This window comes from Onychostoma macrolepis, chromosome 07 (assembly GCF_012432095.1).
Source record: "Onychostoma macrolepis isolate SWU-2019 chromosome 07, ASM1243209v1, whole genome shotgun sequence".
Lineage (NCBI taxonomy): Eukaryota > Metazoa > Chordata > Actinopteri > Cypriniformes > Cyprinidae > Onychostoma > Onychostoma macrolepis.
The window spans coordinates 42,838,652-42,860,235 of record NC_081161.1 but is presented as its reverse complement, the minus strand read 5'-3'; the positions used below and the strand labels follow the sequence as shown (position 1 = coordinate 42,860,235).

At 35.5% G+C, this 21,584-nt stretch overlaps 1 protein-coding gene across 6 annotated transcripts in view; it reads left to right on the top strand.

Annotated features, from left to right (window-relative positions):
- Positions 1–21,584, top strand: part of clcn3 (chloride channel 3) — a 49,988-nt gene that overhangs the window by 8,422 nt on the left and 19,982 nt on the right. For 4 of the 6 annotated variants that reach the window (XM_058783255.1, XM_058783254.1, XM_058783257.1 and 1 more), the window contains exons 2-6: positions 672–847; positions 13,889–14,055; positions 17,599–17,698; positions 19,982–20,169; positions 21,302–21,424. In XM_058783255.1, the coding sequence (XP_058639238.1) occupies positions 688–847; positions 13,889–14,055; positions 17,599–17,698; positions 19,982–20,169; positions 21,302–21,424 (738 nt within the window). In that variant the 5' untranslated portion in view covers positions 672–687. Of the gene's footprint in view, positions 1–671; positions 848–8,209; positions 8,386–13,888; positions 14,056–17,598; positions 17,699–19,981; positions 20,170–21,301; positions 21,425–21,584 lie in introns of those variants that run through there. The other 2 variants (XM_058783256.1, XM_058783259.1) reach the window with 2 other exon arrangements.

Sequence of the window (21,584 nt, the reverse complement as noted above, 5' to 3'; positions counted from 1 at the left end):
TATTAATTCATCACTTTAATTTTTAACTACTTAATTTTAAAATATGAATTAACAGTTTTATATATATGTGACCCTGGACCACAAAACCAGTCATAAGTAGCACGGATATATTTGTAGCAGTAGCCAACAATACACTGTATGGGCCAAAATTATCGATTTTTCTTTTATGCCAAAAATCATTAGGATATTAAGTAAAGGTCATGTTCCATAAAGATATTTAGTACATTTCCTACCGTAAATATATCAACTTAATTTTTGATTAGTAATATGCATTGCTAAGAACTTTAAAGAAATTTGGACGGTTTTAAAGGTGATTTTTCTCAATATTCAGATTTTTTTGGACCCTCAGATTCCAGATTTTCTAATATTTGTATCTCAGCCAAATATTGTCCGATCCTAACAAACCATACATCAATGGAAAGCTTATTTATTCAACTTGATGTATAAAATCAAATTCAAAACATTGACCCTTATTACTGGTTTTGTGGTCCATGGTCACATATGTCTGATAATTTGTCCATTTAAAAGTGATTTATTTTTGTTCGTATTTTTGCATGATGATTAAATGTGTAAGTTATTCCTTCACTTCAGTCGTCAGTGTGGCTTCTGGTCCTCTGCGGATCTGTGAAGTGCTGAGGAGGTCAGCTGACTGTCTGTGTTGCTCTTCTCAGGCTGTCGTGTTGCTAAATGGAGTCTGAGCAGTTGTTCAACAGAGGCTACGGCAGGAACAGCTACAACAGCATCACCAGCGCCAGCAGCGACGAAGAGCTCCTCGATGGTGCCGGCGTCATCATGGACTTCCACACCACTGAGGACGACAACCTGCTCGACGGGGACACGTCTCCAGGTACAGCCGGCCCACATCTGCTGCTCACTTACCATCTCAGTTATGACCACAGGTGCTTTCAAGTGCTTTTGGTTGAATAAAATGCACTTTCTACTCTTTTAGAGCTAATGCTCATTGTTGGTCTCATTGATTCCCAAATGCTTTTGTCAGTAGAACTGAAAATATTCACATGATGAGGTTTTAAGTTACTATTTCAGTAATTTAACAACACATTCACATTTTAGTGATATTCTTTGATGTCGGTTAACGGTCGTATGACATGTAGGTAAACTATATATATATATATATATATATATATATATATATATATATATATATATATATATATATATATATATATATATATATATATATATATATATATATATATATATATATATATATATATATATACACACACACACACACACACACACACACATACACACATACATACGGTGGTGTAAAAAAGTGTTGGCCTCATGGTCCAAAAGAGTATAACATTTTATCAAACTAAATGGTTCTTGCTGAAGCTACTTTTTGTATATCCGTCTCTTTCCCCCTCTCAAAAGTGGACTTTAACTTGCAATTTAGATTTTTTTTTTTTACTCGCAATTGCGAGTTTATATCACGCAATTATGAGGAAAAAAGTCAGAATTGTGAGAAAAAGTCACAATTACCTTTTTAAATTTTTATTCAGTGGCCGAAATGGGCTAATATATAATATTTTTTAAATATGAATATTTTATATGAATTTCTCTTCTTTTTTTTTAATGGTCACACGACATGAAGGTAATCAAAAATAATATTTTTAAATTATACTAAATGTATATTCCTATTTATTATTGATACAAACTGAAAGTAATATTTTTACATCAATATTTTTATTTATCAATATTTTTTAAAATATAATTTTGAAGCATTTTGGCTTGATTTGTTTTATTTTTTTATTTTTTTTAGATATTTATTTTAATTTTACAGTTTTATGATTTCAATTAATTAGACATGCTTTTTTGATAAATACAATTTAATTTCTAGAAAAATTAAAATGGAAAAAATGGAATTTGGGGAAAAAATAAAACTGATTTCACAGGTCCCTACATTATAAATGTCTTTACTGCCACTTTTGATCAATTTAATTGTTAGGTCATGCCTCCATGCCAGACGATTAAGATGTAGCCCCGGACACCAGATCCCGTCAGAAAATATCAGTTTTGACTGCTACCAGAACAACTCTTCAGCAAAGTAGTCTAATACCCAAAACCTGTTAACAGGAGGTCTTGTCTGGTAAGCAAAATACTCAAGACTGTATTAACAGTCAGCCAGGAAGTGGACTGAGGAAAAAGCCAGTGAAGAGCAGAAGCAGGAGACGAAGTGATGATAAAAAGGATCAGAGTTAGTCTTAGTTGCGTATGTTTCAATGCTCAAGACTTCGTCTGACCAGAACAAATTCAACATGTACTGTTACACCAAAACTGCTTCAAAACAACAAACCTTGAGTTTCCATAAACATTCCCGCGTATCTCTTATTCATGAAGACAAACAGCCCTTGAAACCACACAGTCATAAGACTAAAAATGGAAAAGCATTATAAAAAAACCACAATATAATATAATTAGTGCTGTCAAGCGATTAATCAATGCAAAATAAAAGTTTTTGTTTACATAATATATGTGTGTGTGTGTATATATATATATATATATATATATATATATATATATACACACACACACACACACACACACACACACACACACACACATATATATATATATATATATATATATATATATATATATATATATACACACACACACACACACATAAATAAACAGTACAAACTTATTTTGGATGCGATTAATCGTTTGACAGCACTAAATATAATATAAAAGATGAATCAGTAAAATGGGTATATAAATGTCTAATGATTATTATAAAGGATTATATGATTAAATGGAATAATAAAATGATTAAATGATATGATTATAAATGAATATAAAAGAAAGTAAAACACAACACAAATGTATGGTTGCTCTTGAAGCAAAACGCACACAGTTTGCATTTGAGGATCCTCCGATCCTTCATAATGCATACTTGCTGAATAAAAGTATGAGTTTCTTGCAAACGGTAGTGTTTTGTGTTACTTTTCTGAGTGTGCCTCGTCGGACAGCAACAGGCTGGTGATTTTGGTGGTTTGGCACACAAACGCACTGCTATCGGGTTTCTGACTGCAGAACACCGCTTCATCTCTAAGTGCGTGTCATTATTAAAGCAGTGGGATGACAACATGCATAAAAACAGTGTTGTACAGTTTTGCACACAGAGGTCATGAGATCTGAGTTGGGCTGCTCATTATTCATGAGTGTCTCCGTAGCGGCGTCCCGCAGACTTTTGTTTGCTGGATCACACACACAACAAGAGCTTTTGTGTGTGTTTGTGTGTAACAGCGAGGAGTCGCCTTTCAGTGTCATTCAACAAACTCTCTCTGAGACTTACCCGTCCGACTCGAGACACAAGCACACTGTAAAAATAAAGAGTTGAGAACTTGATGCAGTAAGACATTCGAGTTCTTTCAACAATAGTATTCTAGTTCTTCTCAGCAAAGATGCTTAGTTTAGCCAATGTAAATTTGTTTGTTCATGCAATGCTGATTGTCTTGTTTTGCTAATAGAAAAATTCTTGCAACAGCAACTTTTTTTTTTTTTTCTTGAAGAATGTATAAAGTCACCACATTATCAAATTAGCTTGTTTACGAATAACAAACTTTAATGGATAACTTAGTCTAATATGCAGACAATGGTTGCAATCAACAAATGTTAAAAAGATGAGCTCTTTACATCAAAGTACAGCAAATAACTAACAATAATGACAAAACAACAACAAAAAAAGTTTAAATGAAGTCAGCAAACAGCAAAACAATAATCCTGTAATTTATTCACGCTGCAATGCATGCTGGGAACTCACAAAGCCTTAACATTTCAACAATGTGAAATTCTTTGTTCAGACAACTGTGTTTGACTAGTTGGGACAACATTTGGGGTAATTCTGTTGATCTGACGAGGGTTTTTATGTAGTTTCAAGAAAATAGCATTTTGTAGTATTTGAGACAAGAAAGGTTTGGTAAACATGGAAAATGTGCAGTTGCATTTTCTTTACAGTGCAGGGAATGATGGGAAATCGGGTGTAATTGGCGTGACGTAACGAGCCAGTCCGACCGGAAACATCTGAGTGAAATATATCTTGGCTTAAAAGAAAGAAATGACACATGGGAACCAGTCCGGCTGCTCTGTCAGCATGAAGGCGGTGCTTCAGGAAGTTTGGACGGACTCACGCCAGTTGTTGTGTGTGACGACGTGTCGGATGCGGGCTGTGAGGGTGTTTGGTTTCCAGTGAGAGGTGTGTGTGTGGGACACTGATGTCATGTGAAGCTGAAAACACTAACCAGACTGAGACTGTGATTGCTGCTTTGATTTAAACACTATTATAAAAGCCGATGGGTGACCTGATCACATGGTCCAGAGCGCTTACCTGGCAACAGCAGGATTATTGTTAAGGTAAATGGAGATTTTGTGGTGTGTGTGTGTGTGTGTGTGTGTGTGTGTGTTTGATAACGTTTGGTTTGCTGTGTTTGCTGCTGATTCTTGCTCTGTCCTAGATACTGGACTGAATCTACAAGATTATTTTGAGGCGGTCTACTTTGTTGGACACTGAAATAAGGCGCCAGGTGCTTGTGTGTGTGTGTGTGTGTGTGTGTGTGTGTGTATGTGTGCTGTCAAATGATTAATCGTGTCCAAAATAAGTTTTTGTTTACATACTATATGTATGTGCACTGTGTTTATTTACTATGTGTATATATAAATACACACACATACAGTATATATTTTGAAAATATTTACATGAATATGCATTTACATATTTTATATTATATGTAAATATATAAACATAGCATATTTTTCTTAAATGTATACATGCATGTGTTTGTATTTATATATACAGAAAACAAATAGGATGTTGCTTTCTGCCATTTGAGTTTCCTTTCTGTGAACAAATTAAGCCTGTCACAAAATTAACTGAAACTCAGCATATATAGGCTGTTATATTATGGTTTTTCCCTTGTTTATCTGTTAATTAAATCAAATATATTTCAAAAATTTATTCATTGCTTGTATATGTACTGCAGATTATATATATATATATATAATGTAATATAATATTTAGTATTACTACTGTACTACTGTTAATATAATATTATATATATATATATATATATATATATATATATATATATATATATATACATATACATATACATATACATATACACATACACATACATACACATACACATACACATACACATACACATACACATACACATACACATACACACACATACACATACACATACACATACACATACACACACACACATATATATATATATATACGGTGGAGAGGATCAGCGCTTTCAGTTCAACACAGAATGCTTCTTGCTTCTCTAATTTTACATGCAACTAGGCTATAGCCGAAATCACAGCACAGCCATTGTCATTATCTTATGTGTATTTGATTTCATCAGACGACGGCTCGATTATCAGGATTTTTGTGCCGATTAACATCTTGGAAGGGAGAACTGACAAATCTAATAAGAAATAATAAATGTACATTTTGCATGTTCAGAAGAAGAGAGCTGCCCTGTTCTGCAAAAATGTAAACAGGTTTGTGTCAGTAAATTGCTCAGTGCACAGAAAGAGAAGGAATGGGAACCTGGTATTTTTTTTTTTTCATGTGTCTAATAGACATGAACAAGTTATTTGAGAAACATCTATGACCTTTGAAACATGTCTACTCTTCATGCTCTGTTGACTACGGTTTCACTTTTAATAAACATACAGTGGGTACGGAAAGTATTCAGACCCCCTTAAATTTTTCACTCTTTGTTATATTGCAGCCATTTGCTAAAATCATTTGTTCTTTTTTTTTTTTTTTTTCTCATTAATGTACACACAGCACCCCATACTGACAGAAAAACACAGAATTGTTGACATTTTTGCGGATTTATTAAAAAAGAAAAACTGAAATATCACATGGTCCTAAGTATTCAGACCCTTTGCTGTGACACTCATATATTTAACTCAGGTGCTGTCCATTTCTTCTGATCATCCTTGAGATGGTTCTACACCTTCATTTGAGTCCAGCTGTGTTTGATTATACTGATTGGACTTGATTAGGAAAGCCACACACCTGTCTATATAAGACCTTACAGCTCACAGTGCATGTCAGAGCAAATGAGAATCATGAGGTCAAAGGAACTGCCTGAAGAGCTCAGAGACAGAATTGTGGCAAGGCACAGATCTGGCCAAGGTTACAAAAACATTTCTGCTGCACTTAAGGTTCCTAAGAGCACAGTGGCCTCCATAATCCTTAAATGGAAGGCGTTTGGGACGACCAGAACCCTTCCTAGAGCTGGCCGTCTGGCCAAACTGAGCTATCGGGGGAGAAGAGCCTTGGTGAGAGAGGTAAAGAAGAACCCAAAGATCACTGTGGCTGAGCTCCAGAGATGCAGTCGGGAGATGGGAGAAAGTTGTAGAAAGTCAACCATCACTGCAGCCCTCCACCAGTCGGGGCTTTATGGCAGAGTGGCCCGACAGAAGCCTCTCCTCAGTGCAAGACACATGAAAGCCTGCATGGAGTTTGCTAAAAAACACCTGAAGGACTCCAAGATGGTGAGAAATAAGATTCTCTGGTCTGATGAGACCAAGATAGAACTTTTTGGCCTTAATTCTAAGCGGTATGTGTGGAGAAAACCAGGCACTGCTCATCACCTGTCCAATACAGTCCCAACAGTGAAGCATGGTGGTGGCAGCATCATGCTGTGGGGGTGTTTTTCAGCTGCAGGGACAGGACGACTGGTTGCAATCGAGGGAAAGATGAATGCGGCCAAGTACAGGGATATCCTGGACGAAAACCTTCTCCAGAGTGCTCAGGACCTCAGACTGGGCCGAAGGTTTACCTTCCAACAAGACAATGACCCTAAGCACACAGCTAAAATAACGAAGGAGTGGCTTCACAACAACTCCGTGACTGTTCTTGAATGGCCCAGCCAGAGCCCTGACTTAAACCCAATTGAGCATCTCTGGAGAGACCTAAAATGGCTGTCCACCAACGCTACCATCCAACCTGACAGAACTGGAGAGGATCTGCAAGGAGGAATGGCAGAGGATCCCCAAATCCAGGTGTGAAAACTTGTTGCATCTTTCCCAAAAGACTCATGGCTGTATTAGATCAAAAGGGTGCTTCTACTAAATACTGAGCAAAGGGTCTGAATACTTAGGACCATGTGATATTTCAGTTTTTCTTTTTTAATAAATCTGCAAAAATGTCAACAATTCTGTGTTTTTCTGTCAATATGGGGTGCTGTGTGTACATTAATGAGGAAAAAAATGAACTTAAATTATTTGAGCAAATGGCTGCAATATAACACAGAGTGAAAAATTTAAGGCGGTCTGAATACTTTCCGTACCCACTGTATATTGCATAAAGCATCCATATTGTCCATGCCCATGTTGATTTAGAATATTAAAAACTTAAAGTATTATTTTAAGGTACATTTAGAACAAATAAAAATGTGCGATTAATCACAAGTTAACTCATGGCAATCATGCGATTAATCGCGATTTACATATTTTAATCGATTGACAGCCCTTATATATATATATATATATATATATATATATATATATATATATAAGGGGGATATCATTATGAAATGTTTTTCTCAAATACACATTGGACACAATTACTGGTACCCCTAGAAAGTTTTATGAAAGTAGTATATTCCCATTCATATTCACAATTTTGAGCACTCCAGGGTGATTAGGAACATGAAATTATCCAGCCATGGCTTCCTGTTTCACAGAAATATAAATAGGAGGGAATATATATATAATCTGAATACAACAAACTGGCATTCATTATTATACAAAAAAGAATCTGGTATGGAAGGCTCAACACAATAGAACCATATTAAGCTCAAGACAAAACACATAACAAAACATTCCAAAAATATATAAAACAAAAATTAATAAATAATACTTTAAAAATATATGTAATTACAACAAATTATATAATACAAACAAATTAAACCGTTTTACTGCCTTTTGATTTTTCATTGTACTAAGGGCATCTGAGAAGTATTTTAGATCATTTTTAAAAACAATAAACAAAGGAAGGTATTTAAAATATCTACATTTATGTATAACGTATCTTGCTAATAATATAAGATTGTTTATCAAATCATAGAAACCGTTTTATGAGGGGCGCAGTAAACAGAACGCGACGCGGACGCGCTGACGTCACGGGCTGCCGCAGCGACGCGCTGGAGTGACGCAATCACGCTCGCGTTCTCTGGTCATGGCCGTCGCTGACGCCGCCGCTGCTCGAGCTCGCCCGTGATCCGCGGACCGCTGCGATCGGTATGGAGGAGGACTCCGCCGACCCGTATCTCCCGTATGACGGCGGAGGGGACACGATCCCCCTGCAGGAGCTCCGCGGCGGAGGTACACGCTCACTGCGCGCGCGTCGTGTGTGCGCTCAATGTCACCGATGCTTCGGGTGTGTTTATGTGACAGGTTTCCACGCAATAATTAGCGTATGATGCATTGCAGTCATCGTAAACGAGTAGCATTTGCAACACACACAGTGAGACAACACATTCATATATGCGTGTATATATTTATATATATGAGTATGTATGCTGTATGTTAATTCTGCGTGTTTGATATCAGAATTAATAACATGGGTGTTTTCTTGATTCCTTATGGCATGTATGTGGCTTGCACTCGTTTTGCTTTACTATAGGCCCAAAATCAGTTAAATCAGGTTTTACTTTTATAGCAAATATCTTAAACGTAGTGTAAACACTGTTTTGCATTTCTGTTGCTCTCTGGATTCAGCTGAGACTAAGGTTATAACGTTAGTAGTTAAGTAAAACTAAAATTATAAAACGTTTTTGTTTTTGGAGTGAAATGAACAACTAATATATATATATATATATATATATATATATATATATATATATATATATATATATATATATATATATATATATATATATATATATATATACCTTAAATCTAAAACTGGAATAAAATTATATATATTTGAAAAAATGATTAAAAGAAAGAATAAACTTACTAAAATTTTAAGTAACTTAAAAAAACAAATGTAAAATATGAATCTGGGTAATAATCATCTCTCGGTGATGATGCAGTCAAGCTGGCTGAGATTTGAATTCGTCTGTCATTCATAATTCATATTGGTTTCAACAGGAGAGACTTGTTGCTGTTGTGCGAGTGCAGTAATGCATTAATGCAGGATGAAAGCCGCAGGAGTTGAGGAATAATCCATCACCGTTCTCTCTGAGGCGCCTCGTACCGTTCCTCGTATGTCTGTGAGATCGATTATTAGCCTTCGCGATGTTTCCTGTAAGCGTGCTTGGATTTTCTGCTCATGCTACGCGTCACATGCGTCTTAATGCACATTAACACCCAGATTTCTGCTGTTGCTCAGACTGAAACTAAGCCCTGTAGAGTTAGCTTTATATTAAATCCTACATGATTCAGCAACAGATGTAATGACCGTTGCATCAGAGTCTTCTGATTATGAACCCCCTCTCTCTCAGTGATGTGTATATATAATATAATATAGTGTGTGTGTATATATGTATGGGTGTATATATATATACTTTTTGAGTAAACCGATCTTGTTTCGAACATTTTTGCATGTTTTACTTGGAAAACAAGGCCAAGAGAGACTGATTTAAAAACTGTAATAAATTAAATGGCAATAATAAATAAATAACAAAACGAGCTACTAACATGAACACAAAACACTACAAACATTAATAATATTTATAAGGTATTCAAATAAAATAAGAATTATTAGCTGTTGATTTTGTTAAATTTCTCCCAGTGAGCATTGCAGCACATGTGACAGAGTCTCACTGTGGCAGTGTTATAGGAATCAGAGACATGCTAAAACACGCAGGTCCACTGTTTCTGTGCAAAAACTGCATATAAGGCATTCCTCTGCTTCCTGATCCCTTCGTTTTCGCAGAGCAGAGGAAGCATCGAGGACATGTGAAGATGTGGATTGTGCTGTTGCTGTGGGTTGCTCTTCCTCTCTCACAAGCACAAGCTCTTTCAGATCATCATGCAGTGAAATGTGTGGCGGTGGTGAAGGAGCCCGAGGGTTTTATGCGCGCGTGAGTCAGCAGGGATGATTTAATTCGCCGTATCCTCATCGAGTCGCTCCGAGGGAGACGTGAGCTTCAGATGAAATGCACTGCAGTCTGTTTTCATCTCCGCTGTTTGCTTGAACGCATTAATATTGCTCCTGTGAAGACCGTTGCGTGAGATTTTGATAGCTAATGATCGTCATCGTTATATTTCACTCGGTCCGTTGCCAGTGAGTTCCAACAGATGTTATTTAAAAAAAAAAATAATAATATTGATAATATAATAAGCTAGTATTAGTATTGACACAAAACAATAAGAATATTAAATACTCGTAACATTATTCATATTAATAAAATATTAAATATTAGCTATTGATTTAAAATATTAATGCTAATAAAATTAATAAACTGAATAACAAAAACTGAACTATTAATATTAAAACAAAACAAGAATATTGATAAATAATAATAATCATATTTATAAAGTATTAAATCATAGCTATTAGCTAGTATTAAAAACAGTAGTAGTTAAACAAACTAAATGTGTAAATTAAATAATGAATAGGCCTAATTGTGCTACTAATATTAACACAAAACCATAAGAATATTATTAATATTAATAAAGTATTAAATAAATTAGAATATTAGCTTTTATTCTTTTTACCAATATTATTATTCTTTCTTTTTACAATATTATATTAATTAGTAATATGAATACTTAAGTAAATGCCATATAATGAATAACAATAATAAAGTATATAGTAATTATTAGTAATAAATATATAAAAGTAAACTAACACAGAACAAAATATAAATAATAATGTTTATTAATAATTGATAAATGCACACATTAAGTGATCTTAACAATGAAATAAGAAATTAACACACAACAATGAGAATATTAATATTATTAGCATTAATAAAGTATTAAAATAAGAAAGAATAGCCATTAGCTGATTATAAAACTTGATGTAATTACTAATAAACAATCTTCATGAAATAACATTTAAATTCAGTTTTCTATTCACTGATGCAGATGTCATGTGTTGCAGTTTTGAGCCTTTTGGTTTTATTAGTAACACACATTTTCATCACACGCTGGTGTAGAAGTTGATCGCTGCTGAATGTGGCCTGTTTTTCTCCTCGTCACATGACCGACAAATGCATGTATTTATACTTGTAAGACACATTTCTTGTGCTGTTTCTGGTCTTGCGGTAGTATTTTTATGCGTGTAACCTGGTTAGGTGTGAGCTGTGTTTTCCTCACAGCGAGGTGCGGGTTAGTTTGTTTATAGAAAAGGGAAGCGTGTACAAGCGTGTGTTTCTCTAGCGTGTGAGGTTGTGTCGTTCAGCTCGCGTCTGGCTGGATCTGTGTGGAAAAGCTGATTAGCTGCTGATTATCAGCTGACGCTCTGCAGTTACGGCCGGTCAGACGACCCAGATCGTGTAGTAAGTGCAGCCAACAAAAAAGCTGTTGTAATGACTGTTGGACATGCAGGTTTGCTCAGAGAGTTCAGTGACTCACTTGAGTGTTAAATTGAGGTTTGCTCAATTCACTTACCACAACTAAGAAACGATTGACATTTTCTTGATGCAATGATTACGAATCCTGCTGATGCAAATGCATAAATTTTGAAACATGGATTTTTGAATCATGAATCATTTGCTTCAGTCAAGATAATTCACTCCCCCTCAGGTCAAACACAATGTGGATGAGTTTGTTTCTTCATCAGATTTGGAGAAATGTAGTATTACATCACTTGCTCACCAGTGGATGCTCTGCAGTGAATGGGTGCCATCAGAATGAGAGTCCAAACAGATGATAAAAACATCACAATAATCCACTCCAGTCCATCAGTTAATATGCCTTGTGAAGTGAAAAGCTGTGTTTGTAAGAAACTAATGCATTGAGACTTTTTTTTTTTTACTTCAAACTGTAGTTTAGAGCTAAAATATGAGTCCATAATTAGAGATCGACCGATATATAGATTTACCGATATTTTCCCTATATTTAAGCATTTTTCCATAATCGGATATCGGTTTTGTAATATCGGATTCACCGATAAACAGCGCCATCTTGTGGGAGTTTTGAGAATTGCACGCAGGATAGCCAGCGCGTCTGAGGGAAGACAAGACAACAACGGTGTGCACAGGTACTTGATTTGCTGTCGTTAGTAAACTTTATTTAACATTACAGCCATGAATGCACAAATTACATGTTTTACATAAATGCCTGATATGTAGGCCTAGTTTATGCAGCTTGTCTCTAAGAAATAGAGACTAACTCAGTCACATAAGATAATTCGTCAGTCTGTCCCAGTAAAGACATAACTTCGCCTGAATTAAATATGCAGCCATGAAAGAGCACATGTTGGAAATAAAAGCGCTGAATTTAATTCTCTCTCTGTTGTATATGCTCATCATTAGTCTCGTGAAGCCGCTTTCATTTTGCTGTTCACTCAGCGGTTGATGCTCAGGAAATGCTCCAGCACGGCCACCACATGTAACTTTTAACAAGATTCACTTATTTAAAACACCCTAAATTATATTAACATTTACTATATAACCATTATTTCGCTAATAAACATCTAAATAAATACAACTCTATGGAAATGATTTATTGATCACAGTTTGAGTAGCCTATAGTTCTGTGTAAATGCATAAACCGCGCTGTCAGCAGGCATTTCATAATCTAGATTCTAGAACGACAAAAACATGAATAATTCTGATAACATGCCAGTTGAGAAATGCAATAAAATAAGTTATATTCCAATATTCAGTGAATTAACATTATCCAGTGAATTATTCTTCCCACTTTAGCCTATTAAACAGCTTATAAACCTAAAACTGTAGTTTAAAATGAAGTTGGTATGACTCCTGTCCTTTTATTTTCTCCATTTGAAAACATTAGACATTCTACATTTATTTTGCTTATTGTTAATATTAGTGTTGCTGCTGATGCTTTTTATAAATAAAATGTTTTTTTATTGTGTAATATGAAGATTAAATTTAACATGAAAGAATTTAACATTAAATTTAACATTTTTTTTAAGATGACTGAAAGGAGGAAAAACCAAAGTGAAGTATGGACTTACTTCACTCAGTCTATAACAGTAAATAAATATCGGTTATCGGGCACAAAAACATGCAAATAATTGGTATCGGTTAAAAAAAAATCAATATCGGTCGATCACTATCCATAATCCATAACGCTTACTCCAGTGAAAAAGTCCATCCCTTGTCATTCGCTCACATCAAAATCCACCAATATATTTGTTTAGAGCTGTTTTGGTCTGTTTTGTCTTGTAAACGGTGCTTGATCTGTGCAGATGTCTCTCCTGATTCAGACCAGACCATCTTTTCACTGGAGAAAGCTTTATTATGGATTATGGACCCATATTTTAGCCAGACGCAACAGTTTGAAGATAAAAATGTCTTAATGATGGATTTGTTTCTTACAAACATGCATCTTGTCACTTCTCAAGGCATCAACTGATGGACTGGAGTGGTGTGGATTATTGTGATGTTTTTATCAGCTGTTTGGACTCTCATTCTGACGGCACCCATTCACTGCAGAGCATCCGTTGCTGAGCAAGTGATGGAATGCTACATTAAACATTAGGAGAAGCATTTCAGTATTCCTTTTGAATGCATTTATAAAATGAGAATCAGATCATTAATAGACATCAATTCGAATCTTGTTGTGAATCAGATTTAATAGAATCATTCCGAAAACCTGTAAATTGAATCGACCCAAAGATTCACACCAGCTACGGCTCTTCTGAAAGCAGTTCTTTCAGTCACTTCTCTGTGTGTGTGTTTAGGGTCTAACTACATCATGTCTAATGGAGGGGGTGGAGGCGGGGCCAGTAGCTCCACCCACCTGCTGGACCTGCTGGAGGAGCCCATTCCAGGCGTGGGAACCTACGACGACTTCCACACCATCGACTGGGTCAGAGAGAAGTGCAAAGACCGAGAGCGACACCGCAAGGTAACGCAGCAGCTGCTAGCATTGCGTTTCTATGGCTATGATAGAAACATTCTGTAGTTTTGTCACACAAATAGTATATGTCACAATATAGTTCATTATTTTTTTTATAATCTAATTAAATCAAAACTTCACAAAGGAACCCCATTTCATTCATTCATTTATTATTGAACACAGTCTCATTTAGTTCATTCATTCATTTTAATTGTGGAGAACTACATTTCTGTTGGTTTGGTTGTTTATGCGTTCATTCATTCATTCATTCATAGAAACTTGAAGTCAATCTTAATTATTTTTTCTTGTCTTGAACTTTATCTGTTTTGTATTTATGCTTTATTTTTAATATGATATTATCATTTCTGTTTCATTATTTATTAAATTAAACCATTTATGTTTTTTATTTTTGTTTGTTTACTTATTGATTTTTGCTTTGGCAAACTGAAATTCATCTATTTATTCATTTTTTTCATTTTATAAAACTACCTCAATCTATATTTTACGTATTATTTTTATTTATTTTTTCAGTTTGCATTTATTTACTTGTATAAACTTCATGGATACAAAAGATAGGATTAATCGCAACAAATGAATAATAAAAGAAGTTATATAACATTTGAAAATCAGTAATACAACAAAGACGATCAGTACTATTACTGTAAACTGTAGTTTTCTCGTTCAAAGTTTGGTAATTTATTTAATATAATTAATAAAATATAACGGGGCTCTACAGTGTGACCATTTCAGTCATGTATCACAGACGTATCCTCTCATTATAACAAACAAAGTGTAGACCGAGTGTAAATAAGAGATTCACTGTGCAGTGTAAGGAGCTGCGTTGATTATAATGGAGTTTTGTGAGATCGCGATGAACTAAGATGAGTGACAGCTTGCAAATGTGATATTGATTTAATACAACAGTTCATTAAACAAGAAGTTAATATTAAGTGACTTATATTGTCTGACTACAACACTATTGCCATATTTTGCTCTATTTCGTCAATGAAAATAGTTTCAGACAAAGTCACATCTGAGCTGCTGCGCATCTCCATTCAAACACGGCGGTGTTTCATTTATGAATGAACTGCGTTTTTAGTGAGTCAATGATTCAATTACCCATTCATAAAGACAGATGCTTCGTTCCTGAATGAATCGGCAGTTCGAATGAATCAATTAAATTAATGATTCAGTGATGAAATGACTTTATTTAAATCATTTAATATTTCTATATTCAAAATTGTATATTTAAAACATTAACCTCAACTTGAATTTATGAACTGCACTCATGCCGCCTCTGAGCCTCATTAAATGCCTGAAAATACACATACAAGCCACTTGTTTGTTCTTCTGTGCCACCTCTGTAGTACAAATTTATTTATTAAATACTGATTTCATTTTATTGGTAACTTATTCTACTACTTATTCTGTTATTTTAATTGAAAATGTTAAAAAGCTTATAAATATATATTATTTTAATTTGACAAAAGATGACATACTTTTAATAAAGTTAGAAAAATGCCATTACAAAGGTAAAAACAAAATTCCCTGTAAATCACTGAGTCAAATATCACCTCGTAAGGTTCATTTTTTGATCAAAAGTGTTTATTATTGATTAGGTGCTCCTAAATTTTTGTCTGTGCTCCTAAATTTAAAATTAGAGCCCTGTATTATAATAATAATAATAATAATAATAATAAACAATTAATTATAATAATTTAATATAATTATTTGATTCGTTTGTTACAGTGATGGTGCCACATTAGGCTCATTTTCTAGAGCACATACAGTGGGTATGGAAAGTATTCAGACCCCCTTAAATTTTTCACTCTTTGTTATATTGCAGCCATTTGCTAAAATCATTTGTTCTTTTTTTTTTTCTTCTCATTAATGTACACACAGCACCCCATATTGACAGAAAAACACAATTGTTGACATTTTTGCAGATTTATTAAAAAAGAAAAACTGAAATATCACATGGTCCTAAGTATTCAGACCCTTTGCTGTGACACTCGTATATTTAACTCAGGTGCTGTCCATTTCTTCTGATCATCCTTGAGATGGTTCTACACCTTCATTTGAGTCCAGCTGTGTTTGATTATACTGATTGGACTTGATTAGGAAAGCCACACACCTGTCTATATAAGACCTTACAGCTCACAGTGCATGTCAGAGCAAATGAGAATCATGAGGTCAAAGGAACTGCCTGAAGAGCTCAGAGACAGAATTGTGGCAAGGCACAGATCTGGCCAAGGTTACAAAAACATTTCTGCTGCACTTAAGGTTCCTAAGAGCACAGTGGCCTCCATAATCCTTAAATGGAAGGCGTTTGGGACGACCAGAACCCTTCCTAGAGCTGGCCGTCCGCCAAACTGAGCTATCGGGGGAGAAGAGCCTTGGTGAGAGAGGTAAAGAAGAACCCAAAGATCACTGTGGCTGAGCTCCAGAGATGCAGTCGGGAGATGGGAGAAAGTTGTAGAAAGTCAACCATCACTGCAGCCCTCCACCAGTCGGGGCTTTATGACAGAGTGGCCCAACGGAAGCCATAAAGCATGGAGTTTGCTAAAAAACACCTGAAGGACTCCAAGATGGTGAGAAATAAGATTCTCTGGTCTGATGAGACCAAGATAGAACTTTTGGCCTTAATTCTAAGCGGTATGTGTGGAGAAAACCAGGCACTGCTCATCACCTGTCCAATACAGTCCCAACAGTGAAGCATGGTGGTGGCAGCATCATGCTGTGGGGGTGTTTTTCAGCTGCAGGGACAGGACGACTGGTTGCAATCGAGGGAAAGATGAATGCGGCCAAGTACAGGGATATCCTGGACGAAAACCTTCTCCAGAGTGCTCAGGACCTCAGACTGGGCAAGGTTTACCTTCCAACAAGACAATGACCCTAAGCACACAGCTAAAATAACGAAGGAGTGGCTTCACAACAACTCCGTGACTGTTCTTGAATGGCCCAGCCAGAGCCCTGACTTAAACCCAATTGAGCATCTCTGGAGAGACCTAAAAATGGCTGTCCACCAACGTTTACCATCCAACCTGACAGAACTGGAGAGGATCTGCAAGGAGGAATGGCAGAGGATCCCCAAATCCAGGTGTGAAAAACTTGTTGCATCTTTCCCAAAAAGACTCATGGCTGTATTAGATCAAAAGGGTGCTTCTACTAAATACTGAGCAAAGGGTCTGAATACTTAGGACCATGTGATATTTCAGTTTTTCTTTTTTAATAAATCTGCAAAAATGTCAACAATTCTGTGTTTTTCTGTCAATATGGGGTGCTGTGTGTACATTGAGGAATAAAATGAACTTAAATGATTTTAGCAAATGGCTGCAATATAACAAAGAGTGAAAAATTTAAGGGGGTCTGAATACTTTCCGTCCCCACTGTATATTCAAGTGTAAAACATTTGAATGGATGTTTTGTTTTGAGGCAAATGAAATTCCTGCTTGACTGGAAGTGATACTGATACTGTCTGCTAGAAACTGCAGATCCTGAATCAGCAGGTTTGTGCATCTCGGTTTACTTATGTTTTCTCCGTCTGTGTAGATAAACAGTAAAAAGAAGGAATCAGCATGGGAATTCACCAAGAGTCTGTACGACGCCTGGTCCGGGTGGCTGGTGGTCACGCTAACAGGATTAGCATCAGGTAAACACAAACACACACACACACACACATATATATATATATACACACATACACATACACTCTTACTGTTTCTCTCTAGCAGCTGTTCTTTCAAACTCACTTTCACACATTGAGCCGCCCACTATAGTTTCTCTCTCTCTCTCACGCACGCACACACACACACACACACACACACACTGCATGAGTGGAAACTGTTGTGAGGTCGTCAGATACTAGCGTAAGCGACACTGTAACACAATATAAATGTATTAAAATTCTCATTGAATGCAGATGAACTGAGGGAAGCTAGTCTGCAGTGGAGAGAATCACAGAAAACATCTGTTAATTTGGTTTAAAATACTTTTCTTTAAATTCAGTCCCCAAATGATCTTTCAAATGACTCATAACCAGAAACCGCTCTGTTAACCGACTGCAGCTGTCAAATTAGTTCAGATAGAGCAGTGGTTCTTAATGCAGGTCCTGAGGACACAAGCGCTCTGCACAGTTTGTTTGTCTCTCTCAGTTCAGTTCATGGAGCACTTGTTCTACTGGACCGGTCAGGCCAGTGATTCAGTTTTCTTAATTGCCCTGCTGACATTTTCACTGACCCTGCCACAAATAAAATAAAATGGTTGTTGCTATCATTGTTTTTGACCCTGTTATCTTGTATTCTAATGAATAAGCTCATATGAAACCAAAATTTTAGATGCCAGTTAAATTTTACAATTCTGGATTCCGATTTCATTACCACAGCACTAACAAATATAAAGTTCAAACATTATTAGAGACAGGTGAAGTCAGTAAATATGAACAAATTACAAGCAATAGCACAATAAATAGAATAGAAATACAAATTTTAGGTTTGTAGGTGTTCAAGTACAGAAATTGAATAATTGAATGTACAACAACATTGCATTTTCTTCACTGTAAATTAGATATGGATTAATCATTGTTAAAGCTACAAAGTTATTCAGCTAATAGCAGTAAGTGATGTTAATCCAGAAGAAAAGAAAAGAAAATTCAAGGACACTGACAGCAGTTGTCATTGCATCCCAAAGTTTAAACAGGAACTTTAAACTTTGGAGTCTTTTTATTGTTTTTGAAAGACGTCTCTTCTGCTCACCAAGGCTGCATTTATTTGATTTAAAAATACAGTAATATTGAGAAATATTATTATAGTTTAAAATAACTGTTTTCTATTGTAATATGTGTTAATGTGCATTTATTATTATTATTATTATGTTGAAAGCAGTTGTGCTGCTTCATATTTTTGTGGAGACATTGATACATTTGTTAATTTCGTTGTTACTGTCACTTTTGGTCAGTTTAATGCATCCTTGTTGAATACAAGTATTTATTTGTAGCATTAAAATTAATTTGTAATGTAGCATTAAAATTTAAACGCCTACAGATTTGATGCAGGTGTTTCATCAAACTGTCTTTCAGTTTTAGGAAATATTAGCTTATAACATGCACCTACAGGAAATAAAATGTTCCTCCACAAACCTCAATATCGTGGTCACTAGACCCACACACACACACACACACACCCCTTTGGTCTGTAAGTCATGGTTTAATATTCTGAACACATGCTGAACTCAGCGTGTTTCTAAATTCACCCTGAGCTTGAGCGTTTGTACTTTTGGTTAATTGTCAGACATTTACTCAAAGCTGCATACAGTAAGACCTACTACTGGAACAATCACTGTAAAGAAATGTTTTACTGAAAAAAGTAAAAATGCTGAACAGAGTTTCCTTACCAGATACACTGAAAAACTGTAAAGGGTCTAACATCGCATTATAATTCATTTTACTGTAAAATACTGTCAAATGTATGGATAAACAGTAAAATGTCTTTCCTAGAAGTCCCTGTGTAATACATTACATATGAATATAGTTTGTTTCTTTTTAATTATTGTAAATGGTAATGTACGTTAGAGGGCTTTGTGTGACGTTTTGTCTTAGTTTAGGCCGTTTTCTCATTTGTCATCAGTGCATTTTATGGTAAAAAGCAGATTTGGATCATTTTTACAGGGTTTCTGTGGATCTTTAAAAGTCTCAATTCAACCTTCCACCAATTAAGGCCTAAAAAGGTCTTCAATCAGAGCAGAAAGCCTTAAATTCATAAAGTCATTCCATTTAAATGTTGCATGCGCTGCCAAAAATGAACATGTCTAAACATCTTCCATTTCTTGATACGTTCTTGTACAGTGTATTTCCGTCCAGAAAAATATTGGCTTTGACTGCAGTACTTCAGTACATTGTGAATTGCATAAACACCGATGCTCTTCCTCGTTCCCTCAGGAGCGCTAGCCGGAGTGATCGACATCGCGGCCGACTGGTTGAACGATCTGAAGGAGGGCGTGTGTCTCAGTGCCATGTGGTTTAATCATGAGCAGTGCTGCTGGGACTCCAACGAGACCACCTTCGCCGAGAGAGACAAGTGTCCTCAGTGGAAGACGTGGGCCGAACTCATTCTGGGTCAGGCCGAGGTCAGTGTCAAACTCTGTAAACACTACTGTTTGAGGTCTGTGCGGTTTTCTTATGTTAGGAATTGATACTTTTATTCATCAAGGATGCATTTTAAAGATGCAGTAAAACATTTGTTACAAAACAAATGAACACTTCTTTGAACTTTTTTTTAACATTGATAAGACAATCAGAAATGTCTCTTGAGCAGCAAATCAGCATATTAGACTGATTTCAGAAGGATCATGTGACACTGAAGACTGGAGTAATGATGCTGAAAATGCAGCTTTGATCAAAGAAATAAATTACATTTTACAATATATCCAAATAGAAAACAATTATTTTAAATTGTAGTAATATTTCACAATATTTCAGATTTTAACTGTAGTAATTTTAACACTACATTACAAAGCGCATAATATTACAATAATAACACCTTCCATTCTTGCTGGTCTGCAATAACACATGACACATCATGTCTGCGCAGAGATATGCAAATATATATGTTGACAGGCAGGTAGGACAACATATCGTAGCCCTTGAACCGAGATATATGACTGGACAAACATTTTATGGTCCTACGCCTTCCATAGACGATATAAATACATTTAGACCATGTAACTTAATGATTGCTAGGATGTGAAGAGACTTTCAACCAGCATAACAAGACATGTTTTTGAACCAAATCACCTACCCTGCCTTTAAAACAGATTTCACCTCATATTTTTTTTTTATTTGGTGTCCAGTTTTTCTAGTGGGACATTATTGACGTGTTACAGGTAAAACCTAGGCTAACATTTTTATGTTATTATAAAACAAACTTACTATAACAGGTTGACATGATCCTGAATTAAACACATAGTTTCTTTAAATTGTCTTTCAGTTCAGTAAAAGCTTACTGAAGACTGGAGTAAGATGTTGAAAATTCAGCTTTTCATCACAGGAATAAATTACATTTTAAAATATATTCACATAGAAATCAGGTATTTGAAATTGTAATAATATTTCACAATATTACTGATTTTACTGTGTTTTTAATTAAATAAATGCAGCCTTGGTGAACAGAAGAGATTTCATTCAAAACATTACAAAATCTTACTGACCCCACACTTTTAGTTTGTTTACACGGATGATGTTTTGGTGTTTTGTGTCTAGGGTCCAGGCTCCTATATAATGAACTACTTCATGTTCACGTTCTGGGCGCTGTCCTTCGCCTTCCTGGCCGTGTCTCTGGTGAAGGTGTTTGCGCCGTACGCCTGCGGCTCTGGAATACCTGAGGTAATCCTCAACATCACCTACACAGATCAGACATCGCCTACAAACTGGTTTTACCTCATATTTCACAATCAATGGGATTTTTGAATGAATTAAATGAATAGCTGTTTAAATTGCCTTTTGAGTATTAAAATGGACCAATAAAAGTGTTACATGATTATGC